The following is a 20,869-nucleotide window of genomic DNA, read 5'->3' on the forward strand; positions in this document are numbered from 1 at the left end:
GTGACAGCTAGTGGTGAAGTTTCATGTTGCAGCCAAACACCCCTCACCTCACTCTCCCCTTCTAAACATGAAAGAGGTGTTTAATTTGTCGAGTCTGGGCTACTGTTAAAAACATTGCGGCCTCCGTAGAGAGGACCCACTCTCGATGTAAATATAAAGTATATAAATATAAAGGACCCATTTTAGATTAAAGAAAACAACAATTGTCCAATTTAGATGAAACACACTAGGATTTTTTTATATTCAATTTCTGCTGATAAATCTCTTTCACCTGAATCTTACACACTGGACATTTAAATGTGGTTTCATGAGGGGACTGTTGGTCCTCGGTGGTTGTGTGCTCTACTGAGTGTCATTCTGGTATATACATGTATTTGCCTTTGCAAAGCTGCTTGAATAGAATCAATTCAATTTTAGGGGCAGATACAGCTGAACATGTTTATAAAGACATCATCTTCTGCAAATCCATCCCTCGGACTAACAATCTACTCAAGTCTGTTAGTGTATTACTACATCCAAACTTTGCACCTTAGAAGTGACAGTAAGTAAGGTCAGTAGGAAATAGGATTTTGTGCATGAACAGATGTTTACAGATCACTCTGCCAAAGAGGTTATGTTTTCATCCAAGCCCGTTTGTTTGTTGGTTTCCATGTTTGTATTCTTAGCAGGATTACTCAAAAAAACACTTATCAGATTTTCAGTGAAACTTGTTGGAAGGATGTGGTATGGGTCAGGGAAGAAGCCATTAAATTTTGGTGCTTATCGGAATCAGTGACGGATCCAGGAAGTTTTCCAAGTAAATAATTAATTGATCGGGAAAAAAATCAGGTACATTTTGGGAAGTGATATCTATGAGTGTGTGAAATTTTGTGCAGCTTGATTGAATTTAAGGGGATTGTTGGCCCTTGATGGAGGTGTGCGCTCTACCATTCTAGTAAGTGATGTACTTTTCTATATTTTGAAAACACAAGATATTGCCCTATGCCTGGGTTTATTCAGTTTCTCCCTAAAATCAGAGCCATTTCTGTCGAACCACTGTGCAGAATCATATCTCAACCATGTAGCCATATAACACAACACAGTCAGCGCGCTGCAACCAGACACACCGCTGCAGCTCAGCAAGAAGGAGTAAGAGGCAGAGGGGAAGCTGCGTACAAGGAAAGAGCAAAATGTTCAGGGGAGGAATGAGCAGCTTGAGACGCACACGGCTAGAGCAAAGGAAGGATCGTGGCTGAAGGAAATGAGACAGAAGGGGGCAAAGGAGAAAAAAGGGGGAACCCATAAATTGAGTCATAAAGGGATCACCCAAGCTGGAGATACACAGGATCCAGCTGAAAACAGACTGGAGACAGGCTGAGGGAATATCAAAGCTGGGAATATGAGAATGGCGGGAATAAGCAAATGGAGGCAAGTGCGAGGCGGAGAGGATAGAAAAACATTGAAAGGCAGCCAGACTACAAGAATGGGGGAGGGAGGTGAAATCAAGCCTCTTACACTAGTCGCTGTGTGTGGTCTCCTAGCAACACTGTCAGCCATGCATCTCTTCCTTAGCTACTGAATATGCACAAAGCAGGATGTCAGTCTCATCATACGTGATGTACCCGGGGTTAAACTCCTGGGCCACTGCATTTGTAGGTACCTGCACCTCAGAAGTGACGGAAGAATCTGTATATCAAATAGAAAACATGTGACCCTGTTGCTAACATTAATGATCTACTGAGCAACATTGAGAAATTACATGGCCCCCTACTTTTTTAATGTTTTCAGTGTCAGCTGTATTTCACTTTAGCTGCTGTGTGAAATTAGCAAGGCAAATATTTAGCACAAACCTCAGATTAATGTGTTTGCAGTAGAGTAACATTTTATTACCTGTAACAGGGGAATTGGGCATTAAAGTGAAATATAAGAGCTTGCATTTGGAGAATATCTGCAGCTACTAGAACATGGACTCTATTAAATCATAGCTGGTTCCTCTCAAAGAAAATCACAGATTTACTTGCAAATGTGTTTCTTTTCAAACTTCCACATGCGCCTGATAGTGAGACCAAAACCATCATACAGATAATAATTCAGTAGATAAACATGGCTCATTGCTTCTTTCAGGCTTAAACCCATGTAGGTTTTTGTATGAGACAGCTACATGGCTCTGATGACCTAATGTGTCCCATCACACTGCTGACTACATGCACATCCGATTTTTCTTTTTGTTTGAGACATTTTACCAAATACCCTGCAATAAGCTCGGGACCTATCAAGGGCGTACCCTGCTTCTCCTCAAATGTCCCCACGACCCGCAAAGGATAAGCGATATAGATAATGGATGGATGGAATAACCCGTAAACAGCAGAGGCGTGTGTGACGTGACAAGATGCATCATTTCATCACAGTGAAATGGCTGACAAAGCAGAACCAGCCTTCAGTGTATAAATGTGAAGCAGGGCTGAGAACGAAGGCCCATAGAGGCTTTGTTTGCTTGTCTCACAACCTTGATGATGTTATTTTGTAACATGAACATATGGATGAAATCTACTTCCTCACATTCAAATGCTCATATTTGATCTGAGACAATGCACAGCATGGGCAATTACTGCAAATATGGGTCATCATTATGATCGTAACAATGATGATGACTATTGTGAACATAAATAACCATGGTATACAAACAAAGAAATGTAATAGAGGGATACTATCTTACAGTAGGAAATCGTATAAGACCCAACAGGCCGCTTAAATTCTATTAAGACGTAACAGATTACACACACTCAGGATGTTACTTCCCCTTTATGTCTGACGTTTTTCACCAAGATCCATGAATCAGTCCCTGGAAAAATCTGTGAAAATGTCAGCAATCGCCCTATCTCACAATGTTCAAGAAAGAGAAACAGAATTCCTGGATCTGCACCGTAAATGTATGGGTTCTTTCTTGACCCATATCTCATCCTTCCACAAAGTCTGGTGGTAATCCCTTTAGTAGTTTTTTCTGTATTCCTGCTAACTAACAAAATATTACATCAAAGGAAAAGGTTTGACATTTTGGAACTTATGTTCTCTTGCAGGGAGTTGGATGAGACGATTGATGCCAGTTAGCTTAGCTTAGTACAAAGACTAGAACGGAGGGGAAAGAGTGAGTCTGACTGTGTCAAAGTGTAACAAAATAAATAACATGATGTCTTTTGTTTGATAAGTACAAAAAACGTAATATATGTGGTGATGCAGTGGGATATTTGGATATATGTCAGACTATTTTTGGCTACTGATGCTGTGACTTCTTATCGTCTCTGCTGGTGGTCTGGTAACTTTTTGTACAGATACATAAACAAAGATACAGCTTAGAGAGTAACTAGCTGTTTCCCCCTGTTTTTAGTCAGTGTGCTAAGCTAAGTTAGCCAGCTACTAACAGTACCTTCATAGTGTATATGAAAATGATGTTTGTCTTCTCATCTAAGTTCTTGGCTAAATTAAGAGACCATAAGCTTATTTTTCGAAAATGTCAAAATACATTACTCACAGTTCTACTGAATCTTTGTAATCTGAATATTTAAACAACAAAAGTACAGTAAATAAACTGAAAATAAATAATGCAGAGTGTGCTGCGAAAAAGTGACTTGTTGGATTTACATAAGAAAACTTTGTGCCGACAAAAAAACGAACATGCTCGCAAGAGATGATAATGGCCAGATGTCTCACACTTCCTGCTCACACAAGCTCAACTTGCAGCGAGAGATACTGTGCTAAAAATTGGGCCCGACGGATAATTTATGCTCTATCACACTGTTTACGATTACCATTTACCAGAACTGTTCTCTTGTGGACAGGATATCTCTTAATGCATCTGAACACAGACACACTCAAACATTTCAGAACATGCACAGTATCACTATCAATAATATAGTGTAGGGTTCACCTACTGTCGATGGTGGTAAACTGCAGCCTATTAAGGATACATGAGTTAAATTTGCTTAATTTTCTTACAGGACGACACTGTGTTTGATGTTTCTGTTTTGGGTTCTAATGCCATGTCTGTTTATTTGAAGAGCTGAGCTTTTGAACCTCTTAAGACCAAAAACCTTGAAAAGTTTTGATCTCTGCAGCCCAGAAAACATTTGAAGCAACATATTGCTTAGTGGGTTTTCACACGCCGGCTACGACACAAGCAAACCAAGCAACAGTCATCTGAGGTAAAATCCTCCCTTGCTCAAGCCCGTCTCTGTCTCACTGTTGTGTGCACGGCGACACAAGCAACCAGCCAGATGCTACTGGTGGTTTACTGTTACTGGCAGTTGCTATGGGAGTCCTCCTCTCCTTCCTTTATGTTGTTTTCTTCACTATCATTGGCTTCAGGTCGCTCCTCTAATCTCCAGATACAGAAAAATTGTTGATATTCTGATTTACAAACAAAGCTCAAAGGCAGTGTGCTAATCTGAAAAATGAAAAACAAAAACAACCTGTGAGCATTTTTCTTCCCGCCTGATTAACATGCATTTCAAAGTGTGTTGTCTTAAGTAGAACTTTGAGATTACTCAAATATTTCCTGTCTCTGTGTCTTTTTCCTCTCTCTTTATGTACGGCTGTTGTGTGCTGAATGCTCAACAATATTGCATTGTGCAGTGAAAAGCCTGTGGCTGATGAGGATGGACAGGAGGCGGAGGAGGAGGAGGAGGAGGAGGAGGAAGAGGAAGATGTAGGAGCTGATGTATCACTCCAGGCCAGGGGGTGGAAGAGAGGCGGAGAGGAATTTTGCAGAATTTTTCTCTTGACCTCTTTCTCGTGTTTTGGAATAAAAACAAAACCTCAGTATGAACACATTCAGATCAAATCCTAACAACAAGCTGCGTCATTCAACAAAAAAACTGGAGGTCAAAAACCCAAACACACTCCTTTAAATATACATGCACAGGACACTTCACACACTTTGGATTCTCCTCCTTGGCGTTGTACAAACTGAGTGACCACTAAATCTTTCATGAACTGCAACCAAAAATATCCCACAAAAAAGCTTTCGCTGTTCCGCTCCTTGCCCCGTGCTACCAGGACACAGCCTCGGGCCACAGCAAGCTTACAGAGGTGCTCGATGTTTGTCTCAGCTCGACACCTTTTCTGCCAACAAATGTATCTATTACTGTCTATTACGGCATGCGTGTGCATAAGTAACCATCTTTACAACACGTGAGGCATGAATAGTTCAAAAGTGAAGCGCTGTTGGTTCCGAGTTTGTAACCTGCTATCAAGTCAATACAAACATAAATAAACACCTTGTTTCCCACCTAAGCTTGCCCTTGCCTTTATCATCTTCTGCTGGAATCTGCAGTAACCAAGGTGACCCATTGCACTTAGCAGGACACTTACAGCCCTTATACAACACTGGATTGATTTTCATTCAGTCTTTGCTGTTTACTCTCTCTATTGCACACATAAGGTTCAAAATGTTGGGGAAATACTACATCATATCACAGAATAACGAAGCACCCATGGAGGCAGACTTTGCCCTGGGAACGACAGACTTTGAGAGACAAAGAGGAAAAAAAGAAAAGAAGATTGAGCAGCGGAACCAAAGGAACGCCATGTGCTGGGTACTCCAAACGTGTGCAGAATGAGCTGTGCCGCTGGATGTGGTATAAGGAGTGCAAAAAAATTGCTGCGTTCAAATGTTTCTGCAGGGCTCCCTCATGATAGTGTGTCTTTCAAAAAAAATAAAAAATATTCAGCATTGCACATAAGCAAACTCTGAGTTTGTCCACTGTATTAAGTCTCTATTTTGTTTGATCTTTGTATTTGGCTGCTGAATCCCAGACAGTGAGGTATAGTGCTGCGGGGAAAAGAGCGAGAATTGAAAAAGCCCCTTCGTGCTCGTGCATGAGGGGAAGAGCTCCTCTGTACAGCTGCACACGCTTCACTGAGCCAGTTACCCTCCCTGACCAGGATCTGACTTATTTTAGATGTGGATTACCTAGCAATATTGCCTTCCCTTCCTCCCCTGACAGTTTCTTCAGTTTTAAAGAATTTCATCTTTAGAAAACTTTAATTTATGTAATGATGCTGCAGTGCACTTTAGAGCCGAGCTGCATGTTTAAAACATGGAAGTAAGAAATCTCTAATGTTTTCTCATGCTATACAACCCCTGCAGACCATATGAACCAGAGCTGAACCGGTTTTCTGACTACTGCTTCTAATTCCAGAGTCGTTATTTGATTCACCCATTAAAAGCTAAAAACATCATAGCCTGCAGCAGTATAGGCTGTCCCTGCCCCTAAATGACAAACCTCATAAACTATTCAGCAACAAATTAAGCAAAGCCCAATAGCCCAGAGTGAAACAAGGATCAGCTGAACATCACACTTAAAACGAGACATGATTTGCCTCACAGCAGCTTGTAGAGGGCTTGACTCATAACTTTCTCCTTGTACTTGCTGCCTCAGAAAGCCAAAGTACCAGGAAAGTAACACGAACAACTGGCTGATTATGGAAAGAAAAAAATCAAATAAATACTTCACATACACAAGAAAAAAAATCGGAATTGTCTGAATAAATCACGTTGATTCTATTATCATAAACCTTGCAGAGCTGCCTTTTGATTGAAAGATGAAGCCGCGTGCGTTGGTGTGATTTGCAAAGCCAGGTATGGGCCACAAGTGGTCTCCCAGCATTTGAATCATCCTACTCCTTGTGCTCAAAATCCCCTGGATAAGCGAGTCATAGTGTAGGCTGCACAGGATAAGCACACACGCACACATGCCCACACACAACTCTCCCACTCATTCACTTCATCACATACAGATCACGTCTCTTATGGCCTGGGCATTTGTACCCCACTGTGTTTACGAGCATGATAGAAAACACAGGATGAGAGATTTTTTTTAAACGTATTTCAATAGCATCAAGAGTTTGTGCGACAACTTTAATTGCTCGTTAAGAATTTACACCGACACTGCTGAGGGTTTTCTTTTTTATATGTGAATAAAATCACACGAGGCACTTTGGAGAATTGTTGGAAATCAGTAACGAAGACGTCTAAGAGCATTTTCACAGTCTGCACAGCGGGCTGAGAAGCAAGACAATCGGTAAAATGTAGAGGTTCATTGGCCTTACAGGTGTGACAGGCAGGTTTTCAGCTCAGAGTCTCACCCGAGCAATTCCTATTCCTGTCATTCCTGCTGTTCGCCGCGCTATCTATACCGCTTATCCTTTTAAGTTTGGCGGGCGGGCTGAAGAGGTTTGGACAGGTCACCAGCGTAATGCGGAGCCCACATACAGAGACGAACAAGCATTCACACCTATGGTCAAATTAGGGTTTCCAATTAATCCAACCTTACGCATACACAGGAGAACATGCTAACTCCACACAAAAAGACCACTGGTCAAACTTCAAACCCTCTTGTTGTGAGGTGACTTTGCTAACTATTGCACCACTGTGTCACCTTCTCTGAAGTAGCATCGTTAATTTGACAACAATTGTGTAAGAAAATGCAAGTTTGAATGTATCACTTGGATTTTCAACTTAACTTACCCGATGACATCAATTGGCAATAGGCATTAATTAGTGCGGTAGAACGTACAAGGGATATTCTCCATCTTGTCCTATTTTCAAAAATGAGAAAGCATGTAGTTTAGAAAGACATAGAGGTAATGATGTCTGATCTACTCAGCGGGCCACCTGGCTTTCATAGTGCTGCCATATACAGTAAGCCAGCAGCCAGTCAGATTTACCTTAAGCCTCAGCGTACCCTCAAGTTCGGCCTGTATCATTGATTACAAGGCCAAAATACTTAATGACGCTCAGGTGCACAACTGAGGTTATGTCTCTAACATCCGCTGGTGGCCACTAACACCTGCTAACTACCTCTGGTAGTTTGTAACCTAAATTGTGCAGAGGACCTTCAAGCGTACAAGGGATATTCAACATCTTGTCCTATATTCCAAATACCGAATATTGAAACTCATTACAGGGCTATTCATGCAGTAAAAATAATTCCTAAACAAAATTGGAGAGTTGTGTCTATATCAGAGATGCCATATAGATAAAAACAACCCTCTATAAAACCATTTCTGATCTATATGAGTGCAGAATATAGGTTTGGCTCCAAAACCCCAGAAACAACCAGAGTCTCTGTATCAGTGAGTAAAGGTTGAGCTGCAGATTTCCTTTTGCTACCACCCAGTCAAGCAGCCGGACTTCTTTTCAGTACAAATGGAGATTGCTCTGACATTTACAACACACATAAGTATCTGAAGTCACTGCGCACAACCACCTATTTCACACACTGTTGCTGAACCCGGAGTTTTTGCTGGTTTACTGTGACCTTTCGGAATGTCGCAAACGATGAATTACCACAGTGAGATGCTTCAAAGACCATTATGCTCCACATCAGTTTCAGACCCGTGTCTCCACATGACACAGTGAGAATTAGGACAGTGTTGTTTACGGAACACTATGTATATGTCTCACTGTTTGCAACTTCACTGTCACAACCATTACATTGCTACCTGCTAATAATTTAGTGAACATTTTCACGGCCTCCTGAAGGTCTTTAGAATAAATGTGGCACATTAATGAGAATGGGGACATTAACACAAGATGCTGGACCACTTCCACATCCATTTATGCATGCCTCGACATGTATAATTCAAAACTGAGCTACAGTCTTAATTCAAGAACCTGCCAATTGCTTTTCTCAAATAATGACACCGATATGACTTTCTTTGGTGCTTTTTGAGGATAAAAAACGATGAATGGCACAGATAAATATCTGTAAATATATTTATTTTCTGTTGCAAATACAAGTTCTCTGTGTGGAAGAGACTGCATGGACAGAGATAAATACTCAAGGTGGTCATTAACATGGCTTCAGACGAGGACCTCTTTGCCTACAAGAGAGGAGGAACTGTTGGTTCCCAACTTTATTTATTTTGCATGGTACCATGCAAATGACTACGGAAGGTTTAATGAGAAGAAAACAGGGGAATGAACAAAGATGAGTTGCCTCAAGGATATCATTACCACACATCATTACTCTTGACTACACACCGCAGCAGAGACTGGCTGCTGTAAGACACTTACAGCCCAGAATGGAAGCATTTAAAGGGAACATTGAATCTGGATTTGCACTGGCTAATTTGGCCACATAGGTCCCCAGACATCCGTCGGTCAGACAAGGGATGTGCATGTATGACCTTTCACAGTCTGGAGCACGCTGCGCGCCAAAATTGTGCACTAACAGGGCTGCAGCGGTAGCTTCTAAACACAGCAATATGGAGTCAGTGGTCATTTAGAGAGCAAAAGCATCCCTTCCCTTCCTCCCTCCTCAGAAGGTCCAGTTCGTCAAGGTCGCAGCAGAGATTTTTTCTTTTGTCAGACGCTGCATTAAATGCTTAGCAGGAAAAAAAAAGAAAGTCATGAGACCAAAATAAATGGCAATCATTTCCGAAGTAGAGAGGACAATCAGAATGCCATTATTCTGTACGGGATTACATTTTTTTCTCTCTCTTTATTGGACAGTTTGAGTAAAGAGCCAGGAGAGACAGAAGACAAAGGGGGGTGATATCTAACAATGTCCAAGACTGGATTTGTACCCAGGGTATGGCTGGTAAATGGCATGCCCTTTAATCAAGGAGCTACCAGAGGCAACCTTTACCTTCAGTCCTATTAATAACTCAACACTTTGACTGAGTCAAGAGCAAGAAAAAGTTGATTTGAGCCACAGGAAACAATTGGTTTAGTGATGAGATTGATAGAAGGTTGGGATGTGATAAAGAACAAAAAATACGTAAGGGTAGTTTGCACAATTTGAACTATATTTGTCACAGTGTAAATTAAAGACAACCCACCAAATACAATGGTTTCTCTGTTTGTGAAAACAATTGTGTCAATTGAAACATTTGCGTGAAAATAACTCTCATGACCTAGTGATGATATCAGGGTTATCTAAGCTTTTTTCTTTGACATTAAGAACTCATAATACATATGTTACAAACTGGGAACATGAGTTTTAATAGGAAGTGTGTTGCTATAATGAAGTGCATTGTGGGACATGTTGGATCCAGCCACACTACTGAATAAACATCAGGATATCTCTGCCTTTGATGTTTCAGTCTTTTGTAACTTGTCTCTCTCTCTCAAGATTTCACCTCTGAACACATTTTCAGTTCTTTGAAAGAAACAATGTATCAGTTTGCTAATTGCCAAAAGTCTGCAAGGAATCTAACAGCAAAATAAAACAAAGGGAGACCACCTCGAATATTCACAGTGGTTTGTCAATAGATTAACCTGCTGATTCACAAAAATACACAGTAGCTGTGCAAAATATCTAAGCACTAAAATGTATCAACGAAGTTCATACAAGGTGCTGTGGACAGAAGAATTCAAATTCAACTTGAACACAGTTCTCCTCTGTAAAGTCACGTATAGTTTGTTTGTATTTAGCCTTTCCAAGCATCTTGGAGAAGTTCTTGTTCTTCCTGTTACTAACAATAGTCTTCATGACTCTGTCTGAATATCTGGGCTCATTGTCAGGCTGCAGAATTCAATTGAGACTGATGGTTCTACCTGACATTTAAGAAAATGAACTTGTACCAAAAACCAGTCATTTGTATTTTTTGACTGATTGTCATTGAAATGTTTAATAAATCGGTGTTACTATTGCATTTAATAAAGAGAAGCAGAATATCCCTCCATATGAGAGACTCGAAGGTGACAATGTGCTGCATTTGTTACAGTTTTTGCTCAAAATTATTATTCAACCAACTGAGTAATCTTTTCAGCTCTAGTGGACTGTTTAATCACCTTGACTCATATGTTATTTACTCAGCATGTAAATAGAGGGGGAGGTGATGCAAAGGGATGGAAAACTGGGGCAAAACTCAATACACAACTTGTAGGGGCGAACTAAACATCAAAAAAGTAAATTTGACAAAATCAGAAACATCCTTTATCATCTCTAAATTGCCTCAGACAGAGCACAGAGAATCAAGATGGTGAATCCACAGATGGAAGAAGCACCTGCTCTTCTCCTCAAAAACAACAACTAACAATGCACACTAAAGCAGGCTAAACATAACCACAGCAGTGTTGATCCTGAAATGCCTGCACAAGCAGCCAGTGGTAGCCATTTTTGTATTATTCTTCCACCAACCTATTGACCTGCTGTTAATCAAATTCTGGGGAAACTGTTTGGGTGCTACAGGAAATCCACAAGCACAAAAAATAAATAAATGAGAAAAAAAATCCATTACTTCTCATCCAGACAGGGGTATCCACTCAGCTATAGAGAAATGGGCTTAAGATGTCAGCATCTGCCACATCTGTCTCACATTCATCAGTCCCCTCGCTCACTGTCTTCCAGCCACATCAGCTACTCTCCTCTCTGGACATGTGTTGGTCCTCTCACGCCCTCAGGCCAAGCACATTTGAGTATTTAATCACTCTCCATGTCCCATCCCCTTTGGAATCAGACACAATGCACAGTGCCGGTAAGAGCAACCACTTCATAGAGAAAAAAAATCAATCCTTTTTTGAAAATACCGGTTTATTTTCATTCTCTCTGTTAATACTCCACAACAGTGAGCTCTGCCCAATGTCATTGCTTCTTAGCCCAAGTCAGTCATTTCTCATACATTAATATATCTTAATAGCTCTACATTGTGATTTAGCAGGATAAATCTTCAAGGACTAAAAGGGCTCCAATGAGAAATATACCATTTATTTGCACACTGCACAAACTGACCGAGCTGCCACGCAGAGTTACGGTTTCCCGATTTAATCACATTTCTGGATTGAATTTGGGTTCACCAGAAGAGCAACGACGGCTAACGACAAGGGCCGTTCACCCTGTTTTTCGTCTGAATTCAAGACACACTGCACAGTGTGTGTGTGGCTCACAGCCTGCACCCACTGACCCCACACTCACAGCTGCTCTCACCCATCTCTGCTCTCCTCTAGCTGTACCGGCTAAATCAAACAGCACAAGAGACACTCGCATATCGGGGCCTGTTTACCTGTATGCTGTTAATCTAAACATGATATCTTTGAAGATTGTCTTTTTTTTTTGTCATATTCAGCTCCAAGGTCAAGCGAGACTGGATGGTAATTAGTCTCAATCCAATTTCAAGCGGATTGTGAAGTATCCAAGATGGCAGAGAATCATCCCTAAAGAGGAATCATCACATTCAAACAGGAGGGTCTGTATTACTCCTGTGAGAAAGCACTTATGTGACATTTTAAACCATTTAAATTTTTTGATTTTGACAGACTGGATCACCTGACAAATGAAGATTTCATGTTATTGTCCAGGCAGGGAGTCTAAGCCATATTTGAAGATAGTAAAGCCAGGCAGCTAAAAACATCTTTGCATGAAGTTACTACAATAAAATCTTTGTTTCAACAGCCTACTGAGGACTAGCTGTTTTTCTTTTTCAAGCATTTGTGATGTGAGATCTCTCAATGGGAGTGATGCTGGTTTTGAATCACTGTCACGCCCCTGAATGTAGAGACTAGACTAATCTTGAATTAACGTTTAATTCTCTCCTCCCAGAGAGATGGTTGGTTTGGATTACAGATCGGATACTGCAGCAGTTGATCAGGTGTTAGTCACTTGATTGTTTTCCTTGTACATATATTAAAAGAAAATATATGGATGTGGCTGCCTCTCCTCCATCCAGACGTGCCTCTCCCTCTCCCGCACCTCGCGCCAACACCTCCTCATCACCTGGCTGCGCGCAAATACACACACACACACACACACACACACACACACACACACACACACACACACACACACACACACACACACACTGAGAGAGATCACACATTACTTGCATGTTCACAATCAGAGGAACTACAGCCCATGCACACGCACAGATATACAAGCCAGCCATACTCCCATTCCACTGTGTAAACACACAGATGCTCCCTCCATCACGGCCTTACGCAGAGCCAGCCTCCGTCCACTGACGCGGCTGTCAGTGCCGCTGTGGAGGCATTCGCTCCAGCATCACCAGTCAGCTGATGGAGGCTTGTTTTTAGGTGAAATATTTATGAGGGCTTGTCACGACTGGACTTAAACGCGTTGGCTGCGTGTGGTCGCAGTGCGCGGCGCTCTCCTCCTCGTATTGCCCATCTCTTCTTGTGTTTTGGGGGATGAAACGCAGGCCCAACATTAAACGAGGCTTTCAAGGTTGAATCATTCGCCTTGTGAGCGCACAGATGCTCGCTGTCAACCTCGCGTTTCTCGGATTTCTCCGCGTAAAAAAAAAAAAACGCCAGCACGCAGGCAGGCAGGCAGGCCCGACGTCTCCTCCGCAGTAGAGCATTGTATTTTTCCTGCTGCTTATTAGGCAGACAGTTGTGTTTTTTCAGCGTGACAGCAGCCAGACGATGAAGGCATGATTTATGAAGCCAAACATGAACTGAATGAAGGTGTGATGTCTTACCTTGGTGACTGAGCAGCCTGTGGCCGGCGCGGACGCAGACTGTGCGCGCCGAGATCCAGTTGCCCAGGCTCGTAAAAATCAGACAACAACAAAACCACGCCGGTTGTTGATGACACAGCTGTCTTGGTGTAGACGGGAGGGAAGGAGGAGAGAGAAAAATGCCTCCCCAGACGTGTCAACTGACGCGCAGAGGAAAAATCAGTTATTCAGACGCATATCACCGGATTTACGCCTTTTCTTGACGTGCAGGGTCTTCCATTTTTATGATAAACAGCCACACTGTGCGCACCGAGGCTAGGTGAAGCCTGGTCGGTGCGCGAGCTGCCCGAAAACCATCATGCGATTCAATGCGACGTTACTAAACGAACGCTCCTCTGCAGAAAATACACGCACAGGTAGAAGGGAAAAAACACGACATCCATATGTGTTGGTTTCAAAAAAGCCTCCGACTAGACCTCCGCAAAACAAACATGTTTTCAGATCAGCCCTGGAGAGAGAGGGAGGGAGAGAGAGAGAGGACGCCAAAACAGAAATGCGCAGATTTCAGCGCGCAGTGTGTTGGTTCAAGCGCTGGGCATCTTCATCGTGCATTTGCATCCATATCAATATTCACACAAGACTTCCTGACAGGAGACCAGTGGTGGTTTGTTGTTGAAAAATAAAGAAAACACACACACACACACACACAGAGGTGGCTTTGAGTCCAACTGCGACGAGATGCTGTTATCTGCTTCTTTTTTTTCAACAGAGCGAAAAGAAAATCCCTTTCACAGCTTCACATTCAGCAGCAGGCTGATTCAATGAGAGTAGATGTATGTAAAGTAGAGAATATGAACTAACGCCACTACTCTTTGGACTGTTTGCAGACTTCTATGCACATTTCAATTAACCACTGTGACAACTGTCTACCTCAGTATTTGCATGAAGTGTTTGATAAAAGGATATGAATGTGTATGAATGTATTTTTTATTTCTATTCAGATATTTATTGACGGCACCAGTTAGAGACATGGGGAAATAAAACTTTCAGCACTGATAGCTTGTTATTTCTGCAAATTACAATTAAGCCTATGATCCTAAGATTTTTTTTAATTTAATAAACTCATCAGCTTTCTTTTTAAACTAACATGAGGTTACACATAGGCAGGACTACCATATGTGATATTATTATGGAAGTGCTGCAGTGATGTAATAGGGGATGAAAATACTATTAAGCATAAAATCATCTCGTACATAAACCCAGTGTTGAGCACCACAGATGCAAAGTAGGCTAAGCCTGCATGACATTTTGTTTGGACTGAATGTAGATGGCCAGTCAGTATGAAAGCCAAGAGGAAATTTACTGGCCAGAAAATAATAACAGCAAGTGAATGAGACAGAGCGGAGCCCGAAACCCAAAAGACCAAAAACATCCGAATGAAATCTTGCCTTCATGTTTTCTTGTCCTATACATAAGCATGCAAATGTAGTGTTGTTTTTTTAGGATGAGTCACATGACCAAGGCTGACACGCCCCCTGAAGTCCAAGGGGCGACTGGTGCATATAGACAAGACAGCTGGTACATGGGAGAAGTTTGCCTTCAAGGCTTTACTGCCAGGAAGCCTGAGCACTTTCACAATGTGAAAGGGTCAATTCTTTTAAAACCCAAACCATCTTTTCAGAAACATAACCAAGCAGTTTGGTTTTGGTTTGAGGTGAGACACGAGCTCCCTCTTGAAAAACACAGACCTCTTATCACAAAGGTGAAGTCAGGGGAATCTTTGAACTGCTGCAAGTAGATCTATACAGCAAAGTGCAGAGGGCAAAGTACAGATGGGTGACAACTGAAAGCAAAAAACAACATCCTAGTAAGGTGTTGGGTCACCTCAAGCTACCAGAACAGCCTAAATGCACTTTGACATTGACTCCATGAACCTCTGGACTCCACTGAAGGCAGGAAACAGCATTTGTCAGAAAGATAATCCATTGTTAGACATTTTGATGAAGAGCACGGTTTAAGAAGTCTCTTGAAGTCCAAAAAGGCCATCATTTCAAAGTGCATCATTTTCACACTTAGTGTGTGATTAGTTCAGTAGCCTTGGCCTGTGGATGGGTGCATTGTTATCTTGGAAGCAGCCACTCCCATCAAGATATAAATGTTTCATCATAGGATAAAGCTGATAACTTAGAAGTGACCCTTCCATGAGAGAAAGGGAATCAAGTGGACCGAAACCTGAAATGGCCCCTGAGGCATAATCAAGCCATTGGATTCGGTAACTGTTCTTTTTGTTTACCACACACATGCACTTCCCAGCTTGTTAAGAATGTGTTGAAAGAGGACTCATCTGACCATATTATTCCTTATTCGTCACATCTTGGTAGATGGGTGCTTCTAGTTTTTTTACACAAATACACATTCATCTGTGTAATAACGGGTTTACACACTACTGTAAAAACCCTCACAATGTAATTGTCAACAGACTGTTCTTGTTGACACAGTCTCATCACTTCCTGCATTGACATTCTTAATCAAATGAGAAGTTGTTTCTTTTTACTTTACATGTGACAATAAAATGCTTGAGCATCATGTTCATCAAATGTGCGCTTTCCTATAGATCAAAATGCAGATGTCACATTTGTCCTGTTAAAGCACTGGCCAGTAGCAAAGACTTTGAGACTGAAGCACCTCCTCAACAATGACCCCTGTTCCAAAATCACTAACATCTTTTCCTCTTGTCACCTTCACAAAAAAATCAAAAGCATTGGGCCTGCTCAACATTTTTCTACACAACACAGAGCATGACCAGTGGCTCAGGTCTTTTGTTGATTACAAATGTACACTATTTATAACAGGCACAAACAGGACCATCAAAGACTGGGCTGGTAAAAAAACTGGCTATTTTGTCAGCCCACCAGTCCAATGGTATTTTCCCTAGTGTTCCCAGTGACCAGTAAAACGCTACCGTTATGATTTCCTCCCGAACCTGTCCAGGAGCAACACCCATAAACACCACCACACTCACTAATTGCATATGGCTCACTATATATTTCTATACTTCTAAGAAAGTCATGAAAGAATTGAATGAACGAGAGACTATGAAAAGAGAGAAGTTGCTGTAACAGAAGCTGATCTGGTATTAAGCAGCCTGTGTGATTTGGGGATCAGAGGAGCTGTCCGTGGTACTGAATGGGGATACTGTGTTGTAGTGACATATTGCAGTCGTCTACTCTGTGAATTCTGTTCTTGTTTATTACCTCCACCACAGAATGTATGTTTTGGCTGCATTTGTTTGTTTGTTTGTTAGCAGGCAGTGCGTGATAGAAAAAGTGCTGCATATAGAAGTGCTGTATGAATGAGACTTATGCTGTAAAGCAGAGTAGTCACCAAAACACAAGTGCTACATAAATGTAGTCAATCTACCATGAACTTGCAAAGTCATCTGCACATAATGCAAAGCTTTCCTGTTTCCTGATATGATCCAGTTGTCGATCGTTATTTTGCTGCTGTTAGCTCAACACTTCCTCCTCCTAAAAAAAATTTAAATTAAATACTTTGTATTGTGAAACTTCTGCAGGAAATGCTGTGCTTCACTAACAGCAGCTTAACTCAGGGGAAGCACGTAGAAGCGACCAGACTTAATAAGCAAGAACAATATTTACTGTTTCTGTTTAAATATTTAAGGTAGAAGACAAACTCAGACTTTGCTGTGAGGAAATCAGATGGTGGATTACGTTAGCGTAGTCGAAGTGACTTCATGAAAACAGAAAAAAATTATGTCAGTTCACACAGAGATGAAGGTACAGCAATAAAGTAGATAAATAAAGAATTCTACTCAGTACTTAACAGTCAACGTTGCCATATCTATCTGTGACAGTGCTTGCTAGAGTGTCAAAGTATTGGGGGAGTGGATTTGTTATCAGCAGCTTTACATGATCTGGTCAAAGTGCATCTTGCATGTTGAAGTTGTCTGAACTGGTGAATCTGCATCCATTCAAATTTACTTGGGAATAAACTCTTTAATAAGGTAATGTACTCTGTTTTATCCTCAGCAGTGTGACCTTAACAGTTTCATGTTGTTTTAAAGATTTTCAGCCACGTGAGTTTTGTGGTGCTACAAGTACTGAGTGTTTTATTTGTGAGCAAATCAAAAATCCCACTGCCATAGGTTTGCCTGTGGGCTTGTTCATAAGTTAGTCATTTGATCAGGCCTGCAAGTCTTCAAATCTATGTATTCCAGAAAAAAAGATGGAAAGCACAAGTTGGAATTCAGCTAACTCATGCAATCTGATCTCTATAAAGACATCTATTATAAATGTAATAACTCAATTAGAGAAAAGAACCTTTGTCTTTTGATAAAAAGTGCAGTTTTAAGTATCATTAATTGCTGAACTGATGTTGTGGTCTTCAGGTTGCAGGAATGACTAAAGTAAAAAGTCAGTGGAAGGCGTTTATAGAGGTTTTAAGTACTCTGAAGTTTGTAGTGACCTTTCTCTTCTTAGGTAAGACCCCACCACACTTATCCTTAATGAACTTGTATAACATGATACTTCATTATTTATTCAACTTGTATCTGTGCTTATTCAATCTCTTGTGCCCCTAAAATATATGTTCTCGCACTATCAATCACAGGGCTGGCTTCTTATATCTTGTTCGTGTATCTTATGTTTACCTCGCTGTGGCCACTCCCCACTCTGTATTTCATATGGATGGTGATGGACTGGCACACTCCTGAAAGAGGTAAAGGAAATGACACCATTCAAGCATCCATGAACATAGTAGAATCCCAAATGTCAGTTTCATTCTACATATATGTTACAGGAAGGTTGTAAACTGGTCATAGTGGAACATTAACTCAATGAAGTTCACTCGAATAAGTTGTGCTGTTGATGGACTATTTTCCCATGATGCATGGCACAAAGGAAACATAAATAAAACAAAAACAACCACAGTTGTGTAAGCACTACAAACAATTAAACATTTTTGAGATTGCTTATTTCTATTACAGTTACAGGATGAAACGTGTCACTCACTGTGCAGCAATTCCATACAACATATTAATTACCTCTGCCAGGGAGTTTATGCTTTCATCAGCATTTGTTTGTTTGTTAGTTACCAGGATTTTGCAAATACTACTGGAGGGATTACCATGAACCTTGGTGGAAGGATGTGGTATATGTCAGAAAAGAACCCATTAACTTTTGGTGCAGGTCCAGATGATAGGGCCTTTGTTCTAATTCTCACCCATTTCCCAGGGAATAATTCATAGTACTTGCTGGAAAAAAATTAGGACACATAGGAATCAGATATCTATGAGTCTGTGTAACTTGGTGCAGCTTGATTGAATTTGAGGGGACTGTTGGACCCTGACAGTCCTATGTGATATGATGAGCTCTAATCTGTATAGTTAGAGCAGGAAGTGCTATGAAACAGGGACACACTCAAGAGTCTCTAAGATTTGTAACATCTCCATCAGGGGGCAGAAGAACATCATTTGTGAGGAAGTGGAGGGTGTGGGAGCATGTCAGAGACTTTTTCCCCGTCAAAGTAAGTTTGGCTCTTTAATCACCTGAACCGTTTGAACAAATGGATGATGTGGCAGTGATTCAATGTATCCAATGTCAAAGATATTTATGGGAACCTGGACATTATCTGCAGTGATTCTTTATTCAAGAATATTTACCGATATGGCAACACATCGAAGAGTGAGACATCGTTTTTATGAAGCACCTTCAATCACCACACTTTCATCAAATCACTTCATTATCTCCAAGAACAACTAAACTGTTTTAAATCTCATTTTCCCCGATAGAATAATTCTACAGTGAAACTGGGCTTGGATTTTTTGTAAATCAGAGATTGACGCTCTTAATCCTCCTGTGCCTATATTTTTGCTCAGTTGGTGAAGACAGCCGAGTTGAGTCCGAACAAGAACTACATCTTAGGCTACCATCCACACGGCATCATGGGCGCTGGAGCGTTCACCTGCTTCGGCACAGATAGCTGCGGCTTCTTGGAGGTGTTTCCTGGGGTTCGACCCACCCTGGCTGTACTGGCCGGGCTCTTCAGGATACCATTCTTTAGGGATTACATAATGACCGCAGGTATTTATAACGCGTTCAGCAAAAGGGCTGAACTATTCTGTCTCTTTGTCTGATAAGCAGTTTATATGAGGTCAAATCTGATTAGAGGCCGACTCTGGCACTGGACCATTAGGTTACTGATGCAGTTATGCAGCTACAATATCTAATATTTATTTTTTAAGTATATGTACCAGAGAAAAAGCAAAAACACAGTTTACTTTGTCACACTGCAAATGAAGGTGGAATAGTATTTACATGCAACTGTTGGAACTGTCACATCAAACATGATTTTAATCTTACAACATTTTATTTTGTCTTGCTGTTTAAAATTTTCTTGAAAACAGAACAATGGTCTTCAGCTGAAGCAAACTTATGTTACTCTCTTACTTTGTCTGATCAGGCCTTTGTCCAGTCAGCAAACAGAGCCTTGAACACCTCCTTACAAAGAGTGGCAAGGGAAATGCAGTGGTGATTGTGATAGGGGGCGCTGCTGAGTCCCTGGCGTCCACTCCTGAAATGAACACAGTGTTTGTGAAGCAGAGAAAAGGATTTGTCAGGGTGGCCCTTGAGTTTGGGTGAGCACACTCAAAAACACAAAAGAAATAACACTTGTCAGCAGGTTTCATTGAACTCACATGTAACCAGCAGACAGCTGCTTCACACTCTGCTTTAATCTCTGATGATCTTTCTCAGGGCGGATCTGGTGCCTGTTTACTCCTTTGGGGAGAATGAACTGTTTAAGCAGGTGATTTTCTCGGAGGGCAGTCTGAGTCGCAGGTTACAGGACCTGTTTAAAAACATTGTGGGTTTTGCCCCATGTCTATTTGTTGGTGAGCACTTTGCGATCCTGCCTTACAGGATTCCAGTCACCACTGTGGGTGAGTATTTCTTTATTCTGCAGATAAGCCTTATTTGCTGTGCTGTCCATTCCACTCTAAAAACTGTCTCTTCCAGTGGGAAAACCCATCTCAGTCCCAAAGCGGGTTACACCTACGGAGGAGGAGGTCGACCACTATCACAGAGTTTACATCGAGGCCCTGTCCAAGTTATTCCACGAGCACAAGGTCAGCTGTGGCCTCCCTGAGACTCACAAGCTGCGGATCATTTAGACATTTGAACTGCCACATGAACCGGGTAGCTATTTTCTGCTTTAAATGTGGCTGATAATGTCGCTCTGAGAGATGGACTTGAATTTAAACAACAGATTGACCAAGGAAATTCCTGTCTTCGTACTGTACGTTCTGGATGAATTGGAAAGTAAAGCACAAATGTGCCTTATGTAACAATAAAGATGTGATGCCCATTATGATAGGAATGATGCATTCAATGTTATGTTATATTTGACAGATTTGATTAGATATTACATTATGAAATTTGGCCTGTGTTGG

The 20,869-nt window shown here is 41.3% G+C and overlaps 2 protein-coding genes across 5 annotated transcripts in view; one reads left to right on the plus strand and one right to left on the minus strand.

Moving 5' to 3' along the window:
• The window catches only part of LOC109628362 (neuronal tyrosine-phosphorylated phosphoinositide-3-kinase adapter 1), a 35,237-nt gene extending 15,245 nt beyond the window's left edge, over positions 1-19,992 (minus strand). The window contains exons 1-2 of one of the 3 annotated variants that reach the window (XM_069510392.1): positions 19,869-19,992; positions 18,071-18,129 (exon numbers count right to left, since the gene is read on the minus strand). In XM_069510392.1, the coding sequence (XP_069366493.1) occupies positions 18,071-18,103 (33 nt within the window). In that variant the 5' untranslated portion in view covers positions 18,104-18,129; positions 19,869-19,992. Of the gene's footprint in view, positions 1-7,504; positions 7,576-13,422; positions 13,562-18,070; positions 18,130-19,868 lie in introns of those variants that run through there. The other 2 variants (XM_020085442.2, XM_069510393.1) reach the window with 2 other exon arrangements.
• mogat3b (monoacylglycerol O-acyltransferase 3b) lies at positions 17,351-20,723 on the plus strand. Of its 2 annotated transcripts, XM_020085422.2 has the most exons (8): positions 17,351-17,425; positions 17,810-17,900; positions 18,031-18,138; positions 18,875-18,945; positions 19,298-19,502; positions 19,882-20,056; positions 20,175-20,359; positions 20,436-20,723. In XM_020085422.2, exons 2-8 carry the CDS (start codon positions 17,819-17,821, stop codon positions 20,588-20,590), a joined length of 981 nt encoding a protein of 326 aa, XP_019940981.2. In that variant the 5' UTR covers positions 17,351-17,425; positions 17,810-17,818; the 3' UTR covers positions 20,591-20,723. The 2 variants fall into 2 exon arrangements, with proteins under 2 accessions (XP_019940981.2, XP_069366514.1); XM_069510413.1 differs by having other exon boundaries at positions 20,175-20,711.
• The last annotated feature ends 146 nt before the right edge of the window (positions 20,724-20,869 follow it).

This window comes from Paralichthys olivaceus, chromosome 15 (genome assembly GCF_024713975.1).
Source record: "Paralichthys olivaceus isolate ysfri-2021 chromosome 15, ASM2471397v2, whole genome shotgun sequence".
Taxonomy (NCBI): Eukaryota; Metazoa; Chordata; class Actinopteri; order Pleuronectiformes; family Paralichthyidae; genus Paralichthys; species Paralichthys olivaceus.

Coding starts and splice junctions, on each gene's coding strand:
- mogat3b (XM_069510413.1), top strand. CDS start 17,819: ATGACTAAAGTAAAAAGTCAGTGGAAGGCGTTTATAGAGGTTTTAAGT. Junction 18,139..18,874: donor CTGGCACACTCCTGAAAGAG/GTAAAGGAAATG, acceptor CATCTCCATCAG/GGGGCAGAAGAACATCATTT. Junction 20,057..20,174: donor AGGGTGGCCCTTGAGTTTGG/GTGAGCACACTC, acceptor GATCTTTCTCAG/GGCGGATCTGGTGCCTGTTT.